Here is a 23,759-nt window from a genome sequence, read left to right as displayed (position 1 = left end):
CCCTCTCTAGACTTTTCTCAGTTGGCTATACTGTTTAAGTTTTGATCACTTTTTAATACCGTATTTTGACATCTACTTGAAAATATCAATGTCATGGCGAGACTTGTTGATAGTTATTTCATTCGCAATTTAAATGAACATATCTGTATTTGTATATGTATTTTGCAAGCATTCAGTAAAAAGAGAAGGTAATAATCAAGAAAAATCCAAAGATACATAAAAAATGTGTCCATGCATAGATAATGTAATAACCTTGGCTATGCCCTTAAAATATGTAGAACGTTTTTATGATTATGATAAAGTATTAGGCATATGTATGATTTACTAGACAAAATTATTTGTATACGCCAACCTTGTTTGCATAATCTCCTGAAGTAAAAAGGATCTGACCACAGGGTTTGGGTCAATGGCATCTTGAAATACTGTCAATTGTCTTGAAACAATAGTTTCTCCTCGATCACTTTTGTCTTTTCCAACAATGTAGGACAGAAGCTTGTCAATGACGCCTTGAGATGGAAGTGTTCCCTCGGCAAAACATAGTTGTGAAACAATCTCCATGAAGAAACCATTACATCTTTCTCTAAAATCTTCATACTTTTCTACGTCACTCCTAAAATAAAAAAAATATGTAAAAGGCATTCTTAAAGTATAAAGAAATTCACATCAAGTAATCGATACTAACACACATTAAGCTAGCAATAACTCTTTCTATGATATAGATTTACAACACAGATTGAGATAAATTAACTAATCTTACCGCTTATACACTTCCAAAAATAATCGCGTGTAGACCGTGCATTTTCCCTATTAGGTTAAAACACGCAGCTTATTTCAATACACAATTGGTGTAAGTAAACGTTCCTTTACAAAACAATACAGTACTGGGGGAATATCTTTAAAGCTGACAAATTGTTCTGTTTTAGCGTTTTGTTTGTATAGACCAATGAAAGTAGGTTCTTAAAACTAACGGTATTTGAAGACTTGATCACTTTGATAGGCCGCTAGTATAAATCCAAAATGTTTAGAAAGTCTGTAAGATATATTCGTTTAATAGTTTACCAGTGACCTTATATTATGTATATATAACGGGTCAGTAAATTTCATATGAGATTCGAGCTTCGCATGCAAATCGTATTAGGTTACTATCGCACGATGTAACTAATTTTATCTTTTTGATGTCCCTCAATACTCAATATCAAGATTATAGCGTTGCTACATATTTATTCTCATCCTTGGATATCAAAATGTTAAGGTGTGTTCTTCTATTATGAATGCTCCGACATAACGAGCTTAAATCCCTCCTTTTAGGGGTTTATCATCATACCATTATAAGATATAGGAGAAGAACATAACTCGTATCATGCCAACAACTAGTTTAGAATAAATGTGTTGATCTAACATCTTATGAGTGCATCAATATTTATACCAAAATATGCAATCCTTTATAGTCTGACAACAGTATCGTAACTATATCCTTTCCGAATAAGTCAGTTTTATGGTTTGGTTAGCTTTGGTGTAGATGCCGACATTTTCGTGCTCTGTAAAGAATATTCCCATAAAATATTTGATGTGAAATACTTGAACGTACAAATGTATGCATGTTCATTTGTATTTACGAATGATGTCCTTGTACCGATGGTAAAGTTTAATAACTGTTTGACACATACCAGACGAATAAAAGTACGTTGTAAGACTTTATTAAGACGATAAACAACATCAGTACCGACAATCTATACTTAAAGACCATCCTATATTTGAAGTGTGAGTAAGAGCTGCACGCTCTTGAATACCGAATGAGTTGTTAAATTTCTTCTGAGGATTAGATGTGTTACACTAATAATTCCAAAATATAAATTGTCTTGTTTGTCATAGATTCTGGTTCTGAGATGACCGCTTACGTCCAATTCAAGTTATAAGTCTAAAAGTGAGTCAGGTGTAGCTGTATCAGTTCTGGGTGACAAATCAATCGAACCAAATCAGAAAAGTTTGGATTGTTAATGGAAAAAACATCATTGATATATCAGAATGTGAAGTTAAATGATCTTGATTCTATTATCTTCTTGTTTGACAAGTGATTGAAGGAACCCCGACGCATAATAAAATGAGAAAAGGTCAACAAGGAGAGGTGCATAGGTTACTACCATGATAAGTGGAAAATGTGTGTTTGCCATGTTCTACTTTAAATCCGGTCTATACAAATATATTCATACAGGTATAAACATCATACAGAGGATTTGTTCCAAAATTGTTTGTTATAAAGAGAGAGACTTATACTCAGTAACCTCCATTTGATACCCATATTTAACGGGTTAGGTAATAAAGGGCGTTTTAAACACAAAACATACGCCGAAGTTGCAATCGACAATATTTTGCTCAATGAAATAGTTCATAAGAAATATTTTGACAATTTTATCAACTAGAGGCAAAGAGAATTGATTGAACACGCATGTACAGTTGACAATGTTTTCACTAGTCACCAGTTTACATACGGCGCCAGCATATTTAAAGAAAACCAATAAACACGACCAACCAAGTTTTGCTATAAAAACCAGATCGCTTATGAGAAGTTTTTTAATGTAACAGTCTTGCTAATGTTAAATAATTACTATTTTGGTTTGATCAGATGAGAAAAATGGCTAATAGTATATACAACCAGGAAGATATATATTGACGGGACTTGACACTTCCTAATTGTAGTCGATGTTATCGTAGGTTCATAGTTAATAAAGATAGGATACGGAAACGGACATGTGTTAAATACGGACTTTCTAGTATCCTAATAATTTTCATAATATCAATAAAATGTCATTCAAACTAGTTTTATAGTAATGTCAGTGTATTAAACTTGTATTATGTCACTTCAAATTTGTTAGAATCGCATTCATTTCACCACAGAATTATACAGAATGCAAAAATGGTAATAAAAAATGGCGGCGATTGCCATGATGATTTCCAAATAACCAAAACATTATAAATCATTTCACATCAAATAAATCAAACTTATTTCGGTAATTTTATGTGACAAAATATATCTATTTTATGATAAAACTTGTATTAATCTACGATTAGTGTTAGGTGGTTTATTTATGAAGCAGTTCAGATAGTTTTTCAGTCAGACGCTACCAAAATACATAAATCTCGCGAAGTCTCGTAAAGTCCGAGATTTTATCTATTGTATACTCAAAAGCCTATGAGATTCATTTCCTGTTAGATATACTGTTCCCAGATACAACTATACATCACTAGCTATTTTTCGAGTGGTTGTTTTATGGCTGTTATTTCTGCAAAACTTCTAAAAAAACAATAATACCTTTTAACAAATTCTTCTTGATTAAAGTTGTCTGGTAATTTTTCCTTACAATGTGTACATTGCCTTTTCTTTTCTATAACTTGTTTGTAGCACTTCTTGCAAACAACATGATCACATGAAAGTTTAACTGGGGCACTCTGAATTTCCGCTTCACAGTTAATACATTTAGACAGCACACTGCAAAGACATTTTACAAGTTAATCTATAAGCAATAAGCACCCATTATATAAAAACGTTGAAATATTTTTAGTATCGCTTTGAATCAGAAGATTTACATGTCATTATGTATTACATTCAAAGTCGGAAACATCAATACTGTTTTAATGCATTTTATTTACAAATATGCTGCTTCTATAAATGCAACTACATTTTTCGAAGATTTGAAATTATGAAAAAATCAGACAATAATGATTGAGGAACAGGTCAGGATCGAAGTAACTTCTTAAATGATATATGAATAATAACATATTATATATGAACACAAAACATTAAAAGTATGACTCATGCAATAAGCCTACATAAAATGAAACATTGAATTAATAAATATCGTTCCGAAACAAGAAAATAATTCGACGAGTCGCGATTTGCTTCTACTTTCACTTTCCACTAGGTACACATAATTATACATTTTTCGACAATGTACATATTTTGTTATAGTATTCAAGGTCGGAAACATCAAAACCGTATAATTTTTCGTTATAAAAATGCGGAAATCGGACATCTTTTACACTGAGTTTTACTGTGCGTATTGATATGTGTTTTTTTTATTCTGAATTGGCTATAGGTTACAGGGAGGGTTGAGATCTCAAAAATCATGTTTAACTCAGCCACATTTTTGCGCCAAGCCTAAGTCAGGGGACTCTGTTAGTCTTGTATGTTTATTTTTAGTTTAAGTTAGTTTTTATGTTTTGGAGCTTATTGTTACATTGGTTTTCACTAAATTTCATTTAGGGGCCAGCTGAGGACCGACACCGGGTGCGATATTTCTTGCTGCGTTGAAGACCCATCGCTGTCCTTCGGCTATTGTCTGGTCTTTGCTCGGGTTGTTGTCTCTTTAACATGTTCCCAATTTCCATTCTCAATTTTGCTTCTATCAATAAAATTACATAATTCAAAGATGTGGTTGAGTGGTCTAAAGTGCTGTACATGATGATGAGCGATTGGTGATGTAGTATATCAAAGGTATAATTCAAATGCCCTTGAGGAACAAAAAGTCGTTAGCATGAAAATCTGCTAACACTATTTGGTTTAATTGTCAGACTAATAAATGAAGTACTTTTTATTATGCTAAAAAAAGACCGTTTTACAAATTTATCCTATGAAGTTTAGTTCGGGAAGAACAATACAATATTTCAAAGTTTCTTTGTCAATAATCCCTCTTACCCAAAGCATTTCTTTAGAATTTCTGCATTTTGTTTTTTCAGATGACTCTCAACTTTTTCTAGTGAGATGAGTTCTTTCATGTCGGCATCTTCACCAAGTTTCTAAAATCATCATTAAATTAGTTTATAATAGTATAATCAAAATATTTCTTTGTTTTCAATAAAGCCATATTAATCATACAGTGGTAAGCAACTTTTCTTTAGCAAAACATATTTTGTTATCCATTCGTTTGATGTGTTTCAGCTTTTGATTTTGCCATTTAATTAGGACTTATATCTAAAAACTGACTATGAGGGTCGGTTGAAAACAAAACTTAACGACAAAAGAGATGATTTCAGCTTCCCATTTGTGACATTTTCATTTTAAAACCAAGAGATCCAAATTGTGCAGTTATATTCATCACTTCGTAAATATTACGGACGCCATCACGAGTTGGTTGACCGTTATGGAATATTCGTTATACAGATGATATCGGATATGTTCCTGATGTCGTAGCTACAATCCCCTTCCCTTTGTACGAATGTGACCTACCGAATTATACTATTTACCGCCTTTGTAACAACATGAGCAAAATGACGGGTGCCACATGTGGAGCAGGATCTTCTTCCCTTTCTGAAGCAACTTAAATGACCCCAAGTTTTAAGTGGAGTATGTGTTGGTTTTGTTCCCCTATTTGTGACATTTTGTTCACGCATCGTTGTCAATTTAATAAAAATTTATGTGACTGCCGTACAAGTGAGAGGTTTAGCGCTATAAAACGAGGTACCAAAGTCAGGAATATGACAGTTGCTGTCCATTCGTTTGATGGTTTTTTTATAAATTGATTTTGTCATTTGATTAGGGACTTTCCGTTTTGAGTTTTTCTCAGAATTTTGAGATTTATTTTATTAAATCAATTTTTCATTTTTCAAAGTATACCATAGATAGGTTATTAACGTAACAATTAGTGTTTTGATCAAATGTATGTTTTCATAGCTTGAGAGTCAATTGACAGTCATACTGGATCTCCAAGTATTCGGTGATCTGACAATGACCATGAAAATATATTACATACATTTCAACTACTCGATATCTAACATCTTTTAGATAAGGTTAGCAATAAAACACATTTTAAATTCGATTTTTTATTCTGATGCAATTATTTTAATGTAACTCAACTGTTGATACTCTTTTTCGATGAATTTCGTTTTGTGCATTTCTCATACATGTTCTTCTAAATTGGCTAGAGATATTATGCCATATTTTCTAAAAACAGTGCATGGCTAGAACATTTTGAATACAAAATGCATGCACATATATTTTATTTAAAAAAACTATAAAAAGGGCTTGATATGATTCTAACTGCAATTTCCATTTGTATTTTCAAATCCCCTTTTTTAATAATATTTCACTTGGGAGATCTTAGCAAACGATTTTTATAACGTAAATCAGTGCTTCCGAAATCATGTTCTGATGTATTATTCTTTATCCCTATATGTGTCATTGATAAAAACACCTGACTGTCATTCATACCATAAATCTTTTGTATTTAAAGCTAGGCAGAATTCAAACATCATTTTATTCTTCACTTACACTCCATAATTTCATAGATGGCACAATTTCTGCTCCAATGCCCTGTGTACATACATTTTCAATGAACAACTTTACAACAAGTGTTCTTATCCATTCACACCTAGAATGAAATGAAAAATTACAAACAACAAATATAAATCAATTGCTTTAAAAAAGCAATTGTAGGTGGTCTTTCCCCCTTTAAAATTAATTGAATTGGGTCTATATTATTATGTTACCGGAGAAGTTTCATGTTTATTTCCGAAAGTTTTTATTTTATTTTAGGTGCAGCGCGCGCCAGATCGAGGAAACACCACGTGACGCGGGTTTATATTAAGAAAAACTTAGTCTTTTTATTTCTCTTTAGGTCGGGACGTTGAACAGACAACATCTATAGAGATGGAATGTACACAATGTAATTTCTTTTGTCATTGTAGGAAATTGACATTTTGATGACAGTTCACAAGCAGTGCATGTTTTGGATTTAATTGATCCGGTGTAACTTTAAAACACATTTATTGATTATTTTCTGATAATGTACATTTTTCAGCACCTGTTTGTAACACAGATTAGTATTTCAATCTCGGAGCGGACATTTTATTGTAGGTTTTTACTGAGATTTACGGACCTAGCAAGCGATTTTTACGGCATTGCCATTTCTTTTCTCTAGGAAAAGCTGTGAGAGATATCTGCACCAAATTCGATTTAACTTGTAGTTTCAGAGAACATGTGGATTTTTTTTCAGAAGTGACGTAAGAACAATATTAAATTTCAATTTTTCTTGAATAAATGAGAGTTTGTTCCTTCAATAAACTCATGAATAAACAGTCAGACAGATTGATTGATTTATTGATTGATTGGTTGATTAGTTGGTTAGTTGGTTGGTTGGTTGATTGGTTAAACACATTGGATAGGGTCAATTGAAACCTGGAAAAAGACACAAAAGAAGATCTTGGACCCTATATTAAACACATGAGACGGAAACATGATTGGTTGATCATGATCATGATTGATTGATTGATTGATTGATTGATTGATTGATTGATTGATTGATTGATTGATTGATTGATTAGTTGGTTGGTTGGTTGGTTGGTTGGTTAAACACGTTGGATAGGGTCAATTGAAACAGCGAAATAGAAACAAAGAAGATCTTGGACCCTATAATAAACACATGAGACGGAAACATGATTGATTGATCATGATTGATTGATTGATTGATTGATTGATTGGTTGGTTGGTTGGTTGGTTAAACACGTTCGTTAGTGTCAATTGAAACAGCGAAAAAGAAAAGAAGAAGATCTTGAACCCTATAATAAACACATGAGACGGAAACATGATTGATTGATTGATCATGATTGATTGATTGATTATGATTGATTGATTGATTGATTGATTGATTGATTGATTGATTGATTGAGTGATTAATTGATTGATTGATTGATTGATTGATTGATTGGTTGGTTGGTTGGTTGAAATTCAAACACACATAAAACTGTTTAAATAGTGCCAAAACCACATAATTTGATGACCTTGACCTTTTACCTTGTAACCTTCGTCAAGGTCATTGCTCCACAAGGTCATTGCAAAAGACCCTATGGGTCAAGGACCTTTTGTTTAAGAGTTTTGCCTAAACATGGCTTTTTAAAAACAATCGATGGGAGTTATGTCCCTTACATGATGGTAAAATCAATATAGTCATAATGTAAAAAAGTTGCCCCTTGAAGTACCAAGCATTTTTTTTATGCTTAATTTTTTTGTATCTATAACCGTTAAAGAGTTATAGGGAAATCAAAGACATATGAAAATCTAAAATATGACCTTGACCTTTGACCTTGACCTAATTTTCTAAGTTAGGAATCAGGGGACTCAAATAAAACCATTCCAGGGTTATACGGTTAACGGTTTATGAGTTAAAAAAACATACCGACAAATTTATTCCGTAAATATAGATAACTCCTATAAAATTTCATCGAATCGCTTCGATCCAAATTAGCCAAAATTTCCTGAGGATGTAACGAACAATTTGTAAAAAGAATTTTGTCGATATCTTTTTTTGTTACGAAGGAGATGCACACACATGATAAACAGTGAATAGGGAGATAACTCTTACAAAGAAAATGGTTCGGCTTAGCAGGGTGAAATTTAAAAGCGCATAAACTATACGATACAATATGAGAAATATCTAAGCGACATATTGCGAAGCAAACATTTATCGCAAGAACAAAATTTGGCGGAAAAAAAAATAATAATCAGAACAAATACAATAGGACTTTCCACAGAAAAGTGGAAAGACCTAATTAATGACAAACATACAAAATGTATATAAATTGCAAATGTTAATATACGTTCCTGTAAAATATTTGGATGTAAAATACCCCCAAAAAACATGTTTTTAATTTTTTTTATCAAAAATTCAATTCATTAATTTGGATTTAACAGATTTTTGTTCTCTGACACCCACACAGACAATTGAAAGGAGTTATTTTTCCAGTTACTGATTTAAAAAGATATTATAAATTATCCCACATACAAATACATTTTATCAAAATGTAGAAAAACGCAAAGAATTTTTCTTACATTTTTTTACATTAATTACTAAAATTTAAATACTGTTTACAAAGTTTTGAAAATCTATTGTGCAAGGTCCATGATGAAATAAGGATTTGAAGTTTTTTTTGATACACAAAAGTAAATTTACTCGAGGACAATGTCTGTAAGTTAAACTCTTAAATGGGTTACATGTATCAATCTATTCGCTTCTTGTAAATAATGAGATGGAGACCAACTGTCTAAAATATTCCTGTATCCGACTAACATATATCACCAACTACATGTATATCTATTCATTCTTCAGTTACACTACTTTAAAGGTATGCTACTGCGCATTCTATTTTGTGTATTGTACATGACGGCTATTGAAAAAAAATAAAACTTCCAGCAATAAACAATAGGCATAAAGTATTCATCTTCACAGATATAAGACGATGTGGTATGAGTGTCAATGAGATACCTCTCCACCAAAGACTCAATTTGTTAAAGTAAACCATAATATGTTATAGTACGGCCTTTAACACACAGCCGAACAGTAAGCTGTTAATCCAAATTCCTTAGTGTCAAGTATGTTATTCAAGTGTACAACTAATAAATAATCTAATTAAAGACAAAGAAAAAAGTTGTCTGAATCGAAATCACTAGATAAACCGCAAAAGAAACAAACTGAAAATAAATTAAAATTATTAAATAATCAATCATTGCTCAGTTAAAGACCCAAACTGTATTTAAATTTAAACAAATAAAGGAACTTAAAAAAGAAGTAATTTCAAGTCAAGCCCAGTAATTCATGTTTTGACACACGTGACGGTTTTTTTCTACTTATTAATGACATTGATTCAAAAAGTTACATTATTTAGTTCAAATGGTTCTTTCTAATATGAGGCAGGCATTACCTGTAAAGGGGACGAAGTATGTATAAATTATTTTTTTGTAACTTCAAAATCTGTTAAAAAAGAAACGGAAATACCGTAACGTTTCCGATTTTGGTTCTGTTGTTTTTAGTTGCGACGTTATTTTAGTTATGGCGTCATATTCAATGTTAATAAAGAAACGCTATCATCAGGTAACGTTTTTTCATATCAAAGAATAATTAAAAATGAAATTGTTATTGACATTGTGTTCCTTCATATATTTAACTGCACTGATAAATATATATTTCACTCAAAGTATCATGACAAACGAGACCGGAAAAAGGGGTAAGATTTCTGCGCAAATGCGGGAATTAAAAAAGGGACAAAACAAAAATAAACGATTTGGAGTTCATAAGTACAATGAAATTTCGGGAATTTCTTATTTATTTGAAATTTGATATCAATATGATATTAGTAAAAAAGTTATGTTCACCATGTTTAAATGAAATTGGGGCACATTGTTCTGATAAGAAATAACTACAACTATCAACAAATGGTTGATATTATAATAAAAGGTCTGTTTTGGTTATAGATCTGTTGCGGAGATAAACTTCTTTCCCAATATATACAATGTTCCCTCATTTCCCGGTGGCGTTTCAAATATAGATACATTCATGCCGGACTGTCCTTATTGCTTCTTGTTTATCATTTGTCTTGTTTTGCTATTTCAGAAATAGTTTTTACTGGAAGTAAATTACACTTCAATCAGTAAAACAAAACTGATATTTGCATGTTTGCGGATTGCTTCTTAAGTGTTTTAAAGATATCTTACCTTGCGTTTTTAATTGCTTCTCTACATTGATGTTGACCAACATTTCCATCAAAAGAATGTTGCTTACAGAAATCTGCGACTACTCTTTCAATGACTGGCCTATACTCGCATACTTTTCTGAGCCAGAGTTTTCGTGAATCTTTTTTGCTAAGAATTTCTCTTGAAGGCTTTACTTCGTCCATCAGCTGTGTTAAAGCTTGAATGTCAAGCGTCTGTTGAAAAAAAAACATAGATAAAATAGACAATTAAAGCCACCAACAGATTGAAAAAAAGACGATTTCAGTCCAATTGTTTTTAATTTTAAATTTATGTCAAACTTTCTGCTTAAGAAAGCCGAAATATTCACAAGGGACAATCGAACTTATAAGTCGAAAAAAAACGGACAACGCGAAGGCAAGACAAAAGAATACGACCAAAGACAAGCAAGAGTTCCCGAACACAACCTAGAAAACTGAAGACAAAGCAATATGAACCCCACAAAAACCAGGTCGATCTCAGTTGATCCTGAAGAGGGGTTACTCCTTCTCAAAATGTCACACAAGTCGTGTTTTTTATGTAACTGCAATCCCATTGATTAGTTTATTTCGATAAATCACAAACAGGGAAAAGGGTGGGACTGCAAAATGGAAAAGTATCCATCGTCATCTGTGTACAAATGTTCAATAACAGTAAACTAACTCGCGATGTTTTCAGTACAATTTACGAATTGATGCTATCAACTCCACCACATGGAACTTATAGATGGTTAAACAGCTTCCTTGTAGGCAGCAATCATCTTTCAAGAAAATTATAATGGGAAATACAAGATCAAGCCCTGGAACAGCAAGTCAAATATATTGGAGATATATACATCGAATGCAGGCGCTGCTGAAATGATGTTACATAGAAACGGAGAGTTCACAGTTTGATAACGCGAACACCCTCTTTTTGTCATAAAGAAATAATTGTTTTACCGACCCTTATATATTCATTGTAGGAAATATTTGGATTCCGTCAAGTTGACTGTCTCTATTGTATCTTTTTTATCATGTTTGATGGATAGATGCGTTAAAACGGTCAACAAACTTTTCAACTCTCAAATGCGAATTGCAGAATTATTTATTAAAACAAACAATGTGATCCTTGTTACAAAATAGCATTATAAGAAGATTTTAGATTTGCAGTATAATTGGTGAAATGTTCAGATCAGTATGAAAAACAAAACGTTCTGTTATACAATCAAGAAGTGACAATTTGTGCTATAACTTATACGCATATAGAGAAAAAGATTGCAGATAAACGTGTTAAATGTTTTTATTTCTTTACCATGTAACAGGATATTACATCTATAAAGGTATTGCGCCATTATCAAAACATAAATGATTATTTCAAAGAAAGCAATATCAATACTAACTATTTCTTCAATCGTCATCAGATTACTTTTACCAGTTTGTTGAACATCAATGATTTTTTCACAACAGCTTGGCCAGACAGTCATTATATGTGAAAAGTTCTTAAATCTGGTTGAATATGTCTCATAAACCATATGGCATGCAAACATAGTTGGTAACAGGTTCCCATATTCTCCTTTCAATAATTTTTGAGCGCCTATAGCTACATTCTCACATACCAACTAAAAAAAATGTCATAATATTAGTGATTGCCAATTATATCAACAGAAGATGTTTTTTCTTTCACGCAGTAAAATATATCATCTGAATGATTCATAGTTATTTGTCTCTTTTTTACTTTTACCATATATTTTAATATTCATTTGTTCTTCAATCATGAATATTAAAAAAGCTGAACCCGTGAGATCATGACAGGGGAGGAACTTTAAAACAATCCATATATACTGTGTCAGCGTTTAGTAAAATCATAGTAGTGAAACGACTTGGAATCCTTTTTAATTCAGGTGAACAGAAAGTAGACCTATTGAGGAACAATAGCTGTGTAGCAATATAATCATCCTGCATTATATCATGCATACAAAGACTGATAATACATTGACAGAAAGTCGTAACTGGATATAATGACATTTTGAATATACACCTATTACTAACTTAACAATATACAAGAAGGAGATGTGGTATGATTGCCAATGAGACAACTATCCACCGAAACTCAAAAAAAGTTCATGTAAGCAATTATATAAAATCGTACGTTGCTAATACAAATGTATCCTGTATGACTGTATTTAACTGGTACACTAATCTAATTACAAAAATGAACAAAGAAACAAACCAAAACATGAAAACAATCATTATATGAATTCACATTCATACAAACAAAAAATTGACTATTTACAATGTCACTTTGACTCTCAACTTTGTTTTTGTTTGGCCCTCTAACTCTTTTGTTATCTAGGTGTCACTGATGAATCATACCCCTGGTATTTTAGTAAGTGACATGAATAGCATTGAGAAGATCTAAGAGAAATAAGACGTAACTGAACATTATATAAACAATAACAAAGTAATCAGTTTGTTAACAATATACAGAGGTTGTAAATCATCTTCCTATATAGTCAGCTACAGATTTAATTTGTAATTAAGTTATCGAGAAAAAGTTATTGTCTTACAAATATAATATAAGGCACTATATTCATTTGAAGCATACAAAAACTATAATTAAAAGGGCTTTTCATTTTCAAGATATTTTCAACGACTAGAGCAGAAATGAAAATTATATCAAAAGTCTAAGCATTCTGAATTTACAACACTTTATTCAAGCTAATGGCATTATACATTGTATTATATGTATGTTACAGCCTAAATCCCTTATTCTTACTAAGTCCTCCCAAAGATTTAAATTCGCATTATCTAAAATCCTTTAATTCATTGAAGTAATATAAAATATAAATAAATAATTTACCTGACCAAAATACATGATATTTTTCTCCCAAAGTCACCAAATGCCTGTATCAAGTCAAGAATATGAAAGTTGTATTTCATTTGTTTGAATGTATGAGCTGTTAGTTTTGTCATTTGATAAAGGACTTTCAATGAAACAATATTTTTCACTTGCATATATATTTTGATATTTTAAAGTACCTTGCATTCATTTTCGGTCTTGAATGGATAAACAGTGTGAACAAAATCTTCAATGTAAAATTTCAAGGCAGTCTTGGTGAATGGCCCATCTATTTCATGTAGCAGACAACCTATTGACAGTGACTGAAAAATCTCAGCAGCTTTCATTATGATTTCAAAGGTATTGTTTCCTAAAAAATAATGTTCATAAGTAAAAAACAGTTTATTTACGTATTTTGCATCACTTTGTCTTGGTCTTGTCTTTGTCATTCACTCAAAGCACATTCAACATTTCCAAACGTTAAACTTTTTGTGCAGAAAATAAATGAAAATCATAAACATGATAAATCATGTAAATGTAGTTGAAAAAATAATGCAGAAAAGAATATAGATTTATCGTTAAGGCAAGTACATTTTTTGTAATTCTATTTATGATCTAGGAAATATAAACAACAAAAGGTTATAATCAGTGTCATTTTTCTACATACATTGTACATGTAAAATGATAGTCCTAATCTTTTAAGACTGCATTTAAGTGTACCTGACGTCTTAACTGGTTTTTTATATTGTGAAAATAAAACGAAGATGATTTAATGCAGGTAAATAGCTTATTTGATCTTTAATCACACATTAGGTTACTATCGGGTTTGATACAAGATGGACAACACAAATCATTAGTAGAAGAGATGCCGACAACTGTATTGCAAACAAAATATGTAACTCAACAACAAACACCACACCACTTAAGTACAGGCTGCTGACTAGGGACAGGCACATACGTACATAATGTGGCGGGATTTCTACCCTCCACTAGATTTCACAAAAACCTAGAGTGGGCGTGACTGGGTACTTGTTCATCCTTAGTGTGAGTTTCTGAGTTCTTATTTTTATTTTCACATATAAATATCCATAAATATCTGTGACACAGTGAAACTGGTAGGATTCTATTGAGAACATTTTTGTAAAATTTAATGTTTAAAAGACAAAACGTGAATATTCATATTGAATATTAATATTTGATGCATATTTTAGCCTTATTTCTTTTCTGATGTATAAGAATATATATTTTAAACAGATACAACCAGTTGCAAGTTAGAGTACACTAGATGCAGTTTTATTCTGCCTCATATTTTGACTTTTATCTAGAAATTGGTCAGTTGAAAAAAACACAAAAAAAGAGAAAATGTAAGCTTCGAAATTACAAACTTCTATGTCTCAACACTGCAGCAGTGTTTCCATATGGAGTATATTTATTCAAGTTAAAACGATATTCCAGAGCTGGCATCTATAGGAAAACCGTAATAGAAGGTTGTAGCTTATCAAAACACGAGTCCGAATTCGTTTATTTTATCAGTTTTACACCTGCTGATGGATATATGTATGTTCCAATCGTCGTAACCACAAGCACAACCCCTTTCCAAGAATGCGATTTACCGATAAGACTTATAAATGGTGTGTTTTTAAATGAGCAACACGACCCGTGCTTAATGCATAGCATGATCTGTTTACCATTCTCATTAAATTTGGATGAGCTCGATAATATGTATCCGTATTTAACTAAATAATACCACGACAAAACATTAAAAATTATCTTAAGACAAACAACAGCATTCAAAGTACAATTTACATAACAAAAGATTGAACAACACAAAGCTAGAAAAAGGTGCAATGCTTTTGTATGTTTTTAGATCATTTAAAATGTTTTGTCATGGTATTATTTCGTAAAATACGGATACAAATGATCGAACTCATCTAAACTTAATGAGTCTTCATTACACATGTAGAGGATCTGCTTCATTCAATAAATAATTCAATATCAGAGAATTTAATTTGTATTACACATTCAGGTTTTTGCTAAGAGACATATATTCAACTGACGGGGATAAAAAAAGGTTTACTATGCTCGTATCACCATATCAAAGTGGTGGACATAGTCACCAACACATAACGCGTCTTTCAATCAATAACATGTACTATACCTGTTGTGTCTTCAGATTCAATTGTGGTTTTCAAAACTTTCTGGACTTGATCAATGATCAGCCATGAAAATGACATTTTAGCTGAGAACACTTTTCCTTCAACTGAGGTTGGTCTGACAGCAACTTCATGTAACTCTAAATGTTTTGTCGGTGAAACCATATTCTGATATTTTATCTGAGTTAGTTCAGGATCATTCAGAATATCTAACCAGATGTTTACATTCCAGTGGTTGCTTTCATTTTCTGTAAGTATGTCTAGGTTTCTGTTTGAGTCCATGAAAGCAAATAGTCCTGCTAGTATTGGAATAATGCGGGATTCCAAACTCATAATAATACTTTTTCTGAAATTAGAATAATACGCAAACCGTTGGCATGTTAGCATACTGTGGCAAATTAGCAAATGTTCGTTGATTTTGATAAAGACACCACGAATTTGAATGTTTAATGACATACATATTTTCTTAATGATTATGAAAAAAGTTGGTAAAAGCACGAAATATATGTTTTACGAAAGTATAACATGTTCTCGATCTATGATTGGTACCAACGAAAATAATGCAGTCCACATAATTGCAAAGCAAAAACTAACTATCTTTATAAGTTATTAATTCCTTATGTTAAGCCTGAAAATGAAAAGCATAATCAAACCTTATAAACATTAAGCAACTTCATAAAAATATTAGTATGAGGCAGTTACGCGGGTATACTTTTCCTATTCTAAAGTTTAAACTACAACTAAATTATTTTAAATCTGATTACTAATAAGGCCATCAATTACAAATTATGACTTAAAAGATTTTTTTTTTAAATCACTTGGCTTCATGTCCATGGAAATTTTTATTAACTTGACAGAATTTCCAGGTATTTGTTTTCGTATTTACTATTTTCATCATTTAAAATATAACAGTTTACTTCTTCGAATATTTTGGATGTGCGTGGACTAACATGGCGAACCATTTATGCTTAACAACATGAACAAAATGCGTTTACTTTAACGACGAACCTAGAAACGCCCAAGTGTTTGTCTTTTTACCTAGATTAGTATCTTCTTAAAAGATTTATAAGATTTTAGCATCCATGAAGTACTGAAGACTCTTATCTATCTATATATCTATTTTCAGATAATTTTGATGGTAAAGAATATAAAAACGAGTGGACTGACAATTAGGAAAAAAATAAACTTATCATGTAGATGATCATGCTAATGTTTTTTTGAAAGAGCTATGGGTGAAGATGGCTGCATTTAAATCAATGTCAATATCTACATTTAATCAAAGGTGAGCAAAAAACGAACACTTACCTGAAAGTTCCAGCTTTATTTATGTTCTCAGATTTCGATACTTCCGCCGATAACCAATTAGATAAAGATCCAAACTGTTTCTCTTTTTCATTTATCAGTTTCACTACATGCTTACAAATTCCAGAAAGTATTGTTCCTGATTCAGACGTAAAAACAAATACAAAATATATCGAAAGGATGGTATAAAATACGCAAAAAATCCATCAGCATAAAATATTCTTTTTTTACTTCTAAAACAATGGAGAATTGGATATCGCAACTAACATGACTAAGCACGACAAAGAACCCGTTTGGTCCAACCTGAAATATGCGTGTCAATAAAATGTAGACTTGAATGCTTGACGAAATTTCCATTGCTTTATGTCGAGTTGATGACCCTCTTACTTCTTCTCTTCATCAAGTATAAATTTGGATATCTGATTTTGGTTACTGGCTATTGAAAAAACACATTTTTATCATATCTAGGGAATATAATTGTCATCAACTCACTTATATTTTCAAACCTAACATACATTTTACCTGACACTATATTAATATCTAAGACAATTTAAAAAAAATACCCACGTACAAATATGTGTTAGAAACGTAACAAATGGGTGGTCAATGCATAAATCATATCTTTTTATGGTGTCAGTTTCATAGACGTTTTGTTCAAATCGATTTATTTTTTTCAAGTACGATAAATCCCTCAAAAACGACAATGTACTTGTACATCAACTTTTAGTTTAAAATACTTGTGTAAAGGGTAACATAGTCATATGTTAGAGAATAGAGACTAAGATTGTATGAACTCAAACAAGTAAATTTATTTAGAATCTGATTTGAATTCACATTGCCTACAGAAGCTGATTCCAAATTAATCTGAAACCTGACTTTAATTAATGTTAAAAATAATTAATATTTGAAACATCAAGCAATTTAGGAGGAGAAAAACTACAAAACAGAAACACTAAAAGGCAACAACATGATACTTAGATAGCTGTTTCAATAATCGTTTCAATTTGCGTTTAATAAAGAAACAAAAACACACATAAATAAAGGCACCCGAAGTATACCGCTGTTAGAAATTCATAAATCGATTGAGAAAAAACAAATCCGAGTTACAAACTAAAACTGAGAGATACACATCGAAAATAAGCGAACAACGACACAACAGAAACACTAAAATGCAACGCGCATTTTTTACAATGAAGTTTACACTTGACTAAAAATAAATAAGACTTTACATATGCAGTTTCTAAAGAACTGCAAATTTTAGTTAGCAACAACTAAATTTACTGTTCAGGAAATTATAAAGAAATTTCACAAAGGAAAAACCTACCTTTATCATGTTCTAAAAGATTAAGTACAATTTTTAATCTCTGTGTTGTCCTCGACACATCTTCTTTAGGGTCTTTTAAGGTCGAAAGTGCACGCTGCACACAATTAAGGATTAAACTATTAGTATCAAATTTACGTCGTTGATCAGTAGAAATTGATGCAATAGCTTGATACCGGTTTTCTTCCTCTTCGTTCTCTTGGCCTCTGCTATCTGTTTGCATTGTTTTTTCCTGTGTGTGATCAATTGTTCTGTTGCTTTCCTGTGTTTGATCAATTGATATGTTGCTTTCCTGTGTTTGATCAATTGATCTGTTGCTTTCCTGTGTTTGATCAATTGATCTGTTGCTTTCCTGTGCTTGATCAATTGATCTGTTGCTTTCCTGTGTTTGATCAATTGTTCTGTTGCTGTCAGTTTGTTCCACATCCTCATTGTTTTCATCTGACTGTAGTTTTCCCCCATCTCTAACAGACACTTCTTTTTCAAGTTTTACTTGCGCAGTACTTCCGGGGTTTGTTTCTGTAGCAGTGATAACAGTAGCAGCTGTTTTACCAAGCATGTCAATAATCGGTGGTATGATAAACGAAATGCGGAGATCATCAATATGAACAGATTGCCACAATCCACACTGTAAAAGTATAGTTGAAGATTTTATAATAAAAATCACTTCGATTCTTACAGTAAAGGGCATACGATACAGTAGACTAGATAATAACGTTTCAAAAACTTTTCGCGTTGTTTTCGCGACTTTGTTATTCTGAAGGTTATAAATCCGAATGATTAAAATGAGAACGTTAAAATTTCAATACAGATTAGATTTATAATACAGTAAAGTAAGCGAATATTTATACATGTTATATGTACCGTAATTAATAAATACCCTGACGACAAACATAGGTAACTTATTTATCAATATAGAATCCCTAATTATCAATATACCTTATGCCTCATTCGAAAGCATATCAAGTGGTGACAAATAAACTAAACATCGAAATACGCTTGAACATTAAGAAATAGCTTATTTTGAAGAAAGGAATGGACTACTGCAAGCCTTTAGTCCCTTATCAAGGCAAAATTAATACACAAAATTAAAGCTTATTGATAGAGGAATAAATCGAGTATTAACGATATGAGCCGTAATGACCATTAGACGGGTTACGGAGGACCTATTGTCCAAAATAAAGAAATAGCCAATCTTGAATAATGAAATGGATATTTTGAATAATGGAATGGACTGGTGCGACCCTGTAGTGCCTAATTATAGATATACATTATACTTCATTCTAAAGCTAATTAACAGATGCACAAAAGGTATATGGTCGATATGTCCAGCAACGCATATTAGAGGAGTAACGAAGGAACTGAACATCGAAATATCTTGAACATTAGGAAATAGCTTATTTTGAATAACAGAATGGACTACTGCAAGCCGTTAGCCCCTAATCAAGGCAAAATTAATAAAACAATTTAAGGCTTATTGATAGAGGAATAAATATAGTTTAATCGATATGTGCCGTAATGACCATTAGAGGGGTTACGGAGGACCTAAATGCTAGAATACGCGTGAAAATTTAGAAATAGCCAATTTTGAATAATGAAATGGATATTTTGAATAATGAAATGGACAGCTGGAACCTTTTATCCTATATTATAGATATACCTTCAACCTCATTCGAAAGCTCATTAAGAGAGAAATAAAATATATATAGTCGATAATTTCCGAAACGCATATAAGAAGAGTAACGAAAGACCTCAACATTAGCTTATTTAGAAAAATGGAATGGACTGCTGCAAACCGTCAGTCTTTAATATAGGTAAAATTAATACACCAAATAAACGCTTATTGATAGGGGAATAAACTGAGTGTAAACGAAATGTGCTGCAATGACCATTACAGGGGTTACGGAGTACCTAAATGCCAAAATACGAATGAAAATTAAGAAAATAGCCAATTTTGGATAATGAAATGGATATTTTGAATAATGGAATGGACTGCTGTGACCCTTTACTCCCTCATATCAATATACCTTTTAACTCATTCGAAAGCATATTAAGGGGTGACAAAGAAACTAAACATCGAAATACGCTTGAACATTAAGAAATAGCTTATTTTGAAGAAAGGAATGGACTATTGCAAGCCTTTAGTCCCTAATCAAGGCAAAATTAATACACGAATTAAAGCTTGTTGATATCGAAATTATACCTTTTGTTCCTCTGTTATGTTAGAAAGCTTTCGAATGAGGAATAGGGTATATCTATATAGGTTGCATTTCTGTAAATATTGACAATGCAATTTCTCATAAGAACTCTTGTTACGGCTAAAAATGTACCACTTTTACTATGAAATTTAAAAAAAAATCTTATCCTAGAATTGAAAGTTCATATGCACCACAATTTTTTTCAAAGGTCAAAATATAGGGCTGTCCGGCATATTTTCAACGTTTATATGCCCTGAACTTCTCATATTTTAAACTTACACTAATTTTCTTAACTACCCCTACCTCGAATGAAAGGTTACCACAGATTTCAATGTAAACAATATGCACATGTATATTTACTAGTAACATTCCCAAATTATGTCTATAATTAGGGACTAAAGGGGCGAAGCAGTCCATTCCATTATTCAAAGTATCCATTTTATTATTAAAATTTGACTATTTCTTAATTTTCACGCGTATTTTGGCATTTAATTAGGTCCTCCGTAACCCCTGCAATGATCATTGCGACACATATCGATTTTATTCCGTTTATTCCTCTACCAACAAGCTTTATCTTGGTGTATTAATTTTGCCTTGATCAGAGGTTAACGGGTTGCAGCAAACCATTCCATTACTCAAAATAAGCTATTTCTTAATGTTCAAGCGTATTTTGATATTGCGTTGCGGAACATATCGACTATAAACCTTTTGTTTCTCTTTTGATCAGCTTTCAAATGAGGTATAAGGTATATCTATAATTAGGGGATAAGGGTCGAATCAGACTATTCTATTATTAAAGTATCCATTTCATTATTCAAAATTGGTTCCTTGTTAATTTTTAAGCGTACTTTGGCATTTAGGTCCTCCGTAACCCATGTAATGGTCTTTGCGACACATATCGTTTTTACTCCGTTTATTCCTCTACCAATAAGCTTTATTTTGGTGTATAAATTTTGTCTCATTTAAAGATTGACGGCTTGTAGCAGTTCATTCCATTATTTTAAAAAAGCTATTTCTTAATGTTCAAGCGTATTTTATATTTAAGTCCTTCGTTTCTCCTCTTATATGCATTGCAGAACATATAAACCTTTTGTGTCTCTTTTGATAAGCTTTCAAATGAGGTATAAAAGAAGGACGAAAGATACCAGAGGGACAGTCAAACTCATAAATCAAAAATAAACTGACAACGCAAAGGCTAAAAATGAAAAAGACAAACAGACAAACAATAGTACACATGGCACAACATAGAAAACTAAAGAATAAACAACACGAACCCCACCAAAACTAGGGGGATCTCATGTGCTCCGGAAGGGTAAGCAGATCCTCTCCACATGTGGCACCCGTCGTGTTGCTAATGTGATAACAGATCCGGTAAAAAGTCTAATTCGGTAGGTCACATTCATGAAAGGGAAGGGGATTGTAGTTACGACGTAAGGAACATATCCGATATCATTTGTGAAACGGTTATTCCATAACGGTCAATCAACTCGTGATGGCGTCCGTAAAATTTACTAAAGGGATGATTTCATCTTCACCTTTGGAACTCTTGGTTTAATAGCTTCCTTGTGAGCAGCAACCCTGTATCAAGAAAATCATAATAGGAAATGCAAGCATTGCTACATATACTATTTTGTATGCTATTTTTTTACTTCTCTGGAACTTTTCTACGTGCATGGCCATGGTTTGATGAGAATAAACTATATATCTATCAAACAATACCTGGTATCCTGAAAAATTATTTCCCGCCAAACCAGTGAGTTGCACCAGAAAAATAACATATATCTTGGATTTCACTCCTTTCTGAAGTATTTCCTGTAGTTCTCGCTGTGCTGAATAGCGCGCACAAGCTATTAACTCCTCATTCTGGTCGCCACTTTCGCTTTGTACTATCAGTATAGAATCTGGAATCTTTTTAGCAAAACAGGATCTGTATGAAAAAATAAAGAGAAAGAGAAATGCATTGTAAACGTCCAAAAGACATAAATATTTCTCAACCAGATGCACATTTCGACAACCAATGTCACTTCAGTGATTCACGAGGCCAAAATGTTTGAACACCTCAAGTTTATTCAATAGATGAACAAAAAGTAGGATCACAGCCGGGCAAGGAATCAGAGCTTAACATGACAGAGATACATTCCTTAATTTTAAATAATTTTCAAAATTGTGCCACAGCAATTCTTATAACATAACTTCCGTGTATACATGGCTGTACCGAAGTACTGGTTACATGGCTAGTGATACCCTCAGGGACTTTCAGTTCACCAGCAGAGGTATGCCTAATGCAAGTGTTATTAAATAGACTGATATGTTCCTCGTACTTTTTATCAATTCTTTGTTGACCATATCTTACCTTTTCATCATCCTCGATATACAGTCAAATAAATGAATATATAGTTCAGAAGAAATATCTAACTTTAGAAAATTCTTTATCCGATAACAATGTTTAGAAACAAATATCCATCTCAGGAAACTTATAGTTTTTAAGAGACATAAAATGATGTAAATAAACTCATCATAGATACCAGGACTAAATTTAGTATATATGTAACACACGTTCAATTACTAAATAATGCACGATACACTATCCAGTGTGAATGAAATAATTTAGCCTTAGCCCGACAAATTAGCCTAAACAAAAAACAAAAAGAAATTGGAAGACTAATTTTGTTATGTTCCACAACATTTATAAATGAAACGTAGAGTGAAACATTATTTCATGAAACGAGTACAACATTAGTTAGGTGGATTGTTCCATTAGGCAAAAATGGTTAAGCAGGAGGCAAGTAGGTTTAACTGTCATTGAAAACCATTATGGATATATTAAGGTTTTTTTTATCACAATGTTTTACCAATAACTAAATCAGAATGATATTTTGGTGTTACTGCGATATACAAAGCGTGGCTCTGTACTTTTAGATCCTGTTATTGTGTAATTGTAAAACATGTTTATATGCTGTTCTCAATTTTTTGATACATACACAATACTATATATATATATATACATACAACTCGTCTAAACATCAACCCAACAATGTTAGATCTGTAAATTTCGCAAATTTTTGGTTCTTCCCTCGCCGGGATTCGAACCCATGCTACTGTGATATCGTGACACCAAATCGCCGGCACTGCAGCCGTCCCGCTAGACCACACGACCACCTGGGCTCTCAAAAAAAGAGCTTTCGGTGGGCATGTGTTACCTTTCCACGTCAGTTTTAATCTAGCGGCGTACTACAGTACATGATATATAAGGCATGAAGATGTTATTCGGTTACAGATCAGCTCAATTATCTATAGTAAAGGATCCTACAAATTAATGTAAGAGACAGTCACAGAAAATAATTCTATTCATAAGTACGTCTGAGTCAGTGACAACCCTACAACAGATTTATCCATCGGATCGCCATCAATGATGGTGATACATGGCTGTGTACATAATGTATATAGAACTCGTCTAAACATCAACCCAACAA

The 23,759-nt window shown here is 32.2% G+C and overlaps 1 protein-coding gene across 1 annotated transcript in view; it reads right to left on the bottom strand.

The window, feature by feature from the left end:
- LOC134687712 (E3 ubiquitin-protein ligase RNF213-like) overlaps positions 1–23,759 on the bottom strand; it is a 111,295-nt gene that overhangs the window by 30,644 nt on the left and 56,892 nt on the right. Inside the window, exons 26-36 of the mRNA XM_063548170.1 lie at positions 22,006–22,213; positions 18,092–18,716; positions 16,771–16,906; positions 15,471–15,811; positions 13,513–13,682; positions 11,874–12,092; positions 10,481–10,692; positions 6,266–6,365; positions 4,694–4,794; positions 3,311–3,487; positions 353–610 (exon numbers count right to left, since the gene is read on the bottom strand). Coding sequence (XP_063404240.1) covers positions 353–610; positions 3,311–3,487; positions 4,694–4,794; positions 6,266–6,365; positions 10,481–10,692; positions 11,874–12,092; positions 13,513–13,682; positions 15,471–15,811; positions 16,771–16,906; positions 18,092–18,716; positions 22,006–22,213 — 2,547 coding nt within the window. The remainder of the gene's footprint in view (positions 1–352; positions 611–3,310; positions 3,488–4,693; positions 4,795–6,265; positions 6,366–10,480; positions 10,693–11,873; positions 12,093–13,512; positions 13,683–15,470; positions 15,812–16,770; positions 16,907–18,091; positions 18,717–22,005; positions 22,214–23,759) is intronic.

The sequence above is a fragment of the Mytilus trossulus genome, chromosome 10 (genome assembly GCF_036588685.1).
Source record: "Mytilus trossulus isolate FHL-02 chromosome 10, PNRI_Mtr1.1.1.hap1, whole genome shotgun sequence".
NCBI lineage: Eukaryota > Metazoa > Mollusca > Bivalvia > Mytilida > Mytilidae > Mytilus > Mytilus trossulus.
This window is presented reverse-complemented; position numbering and strand designations above follow the sequence as displayed.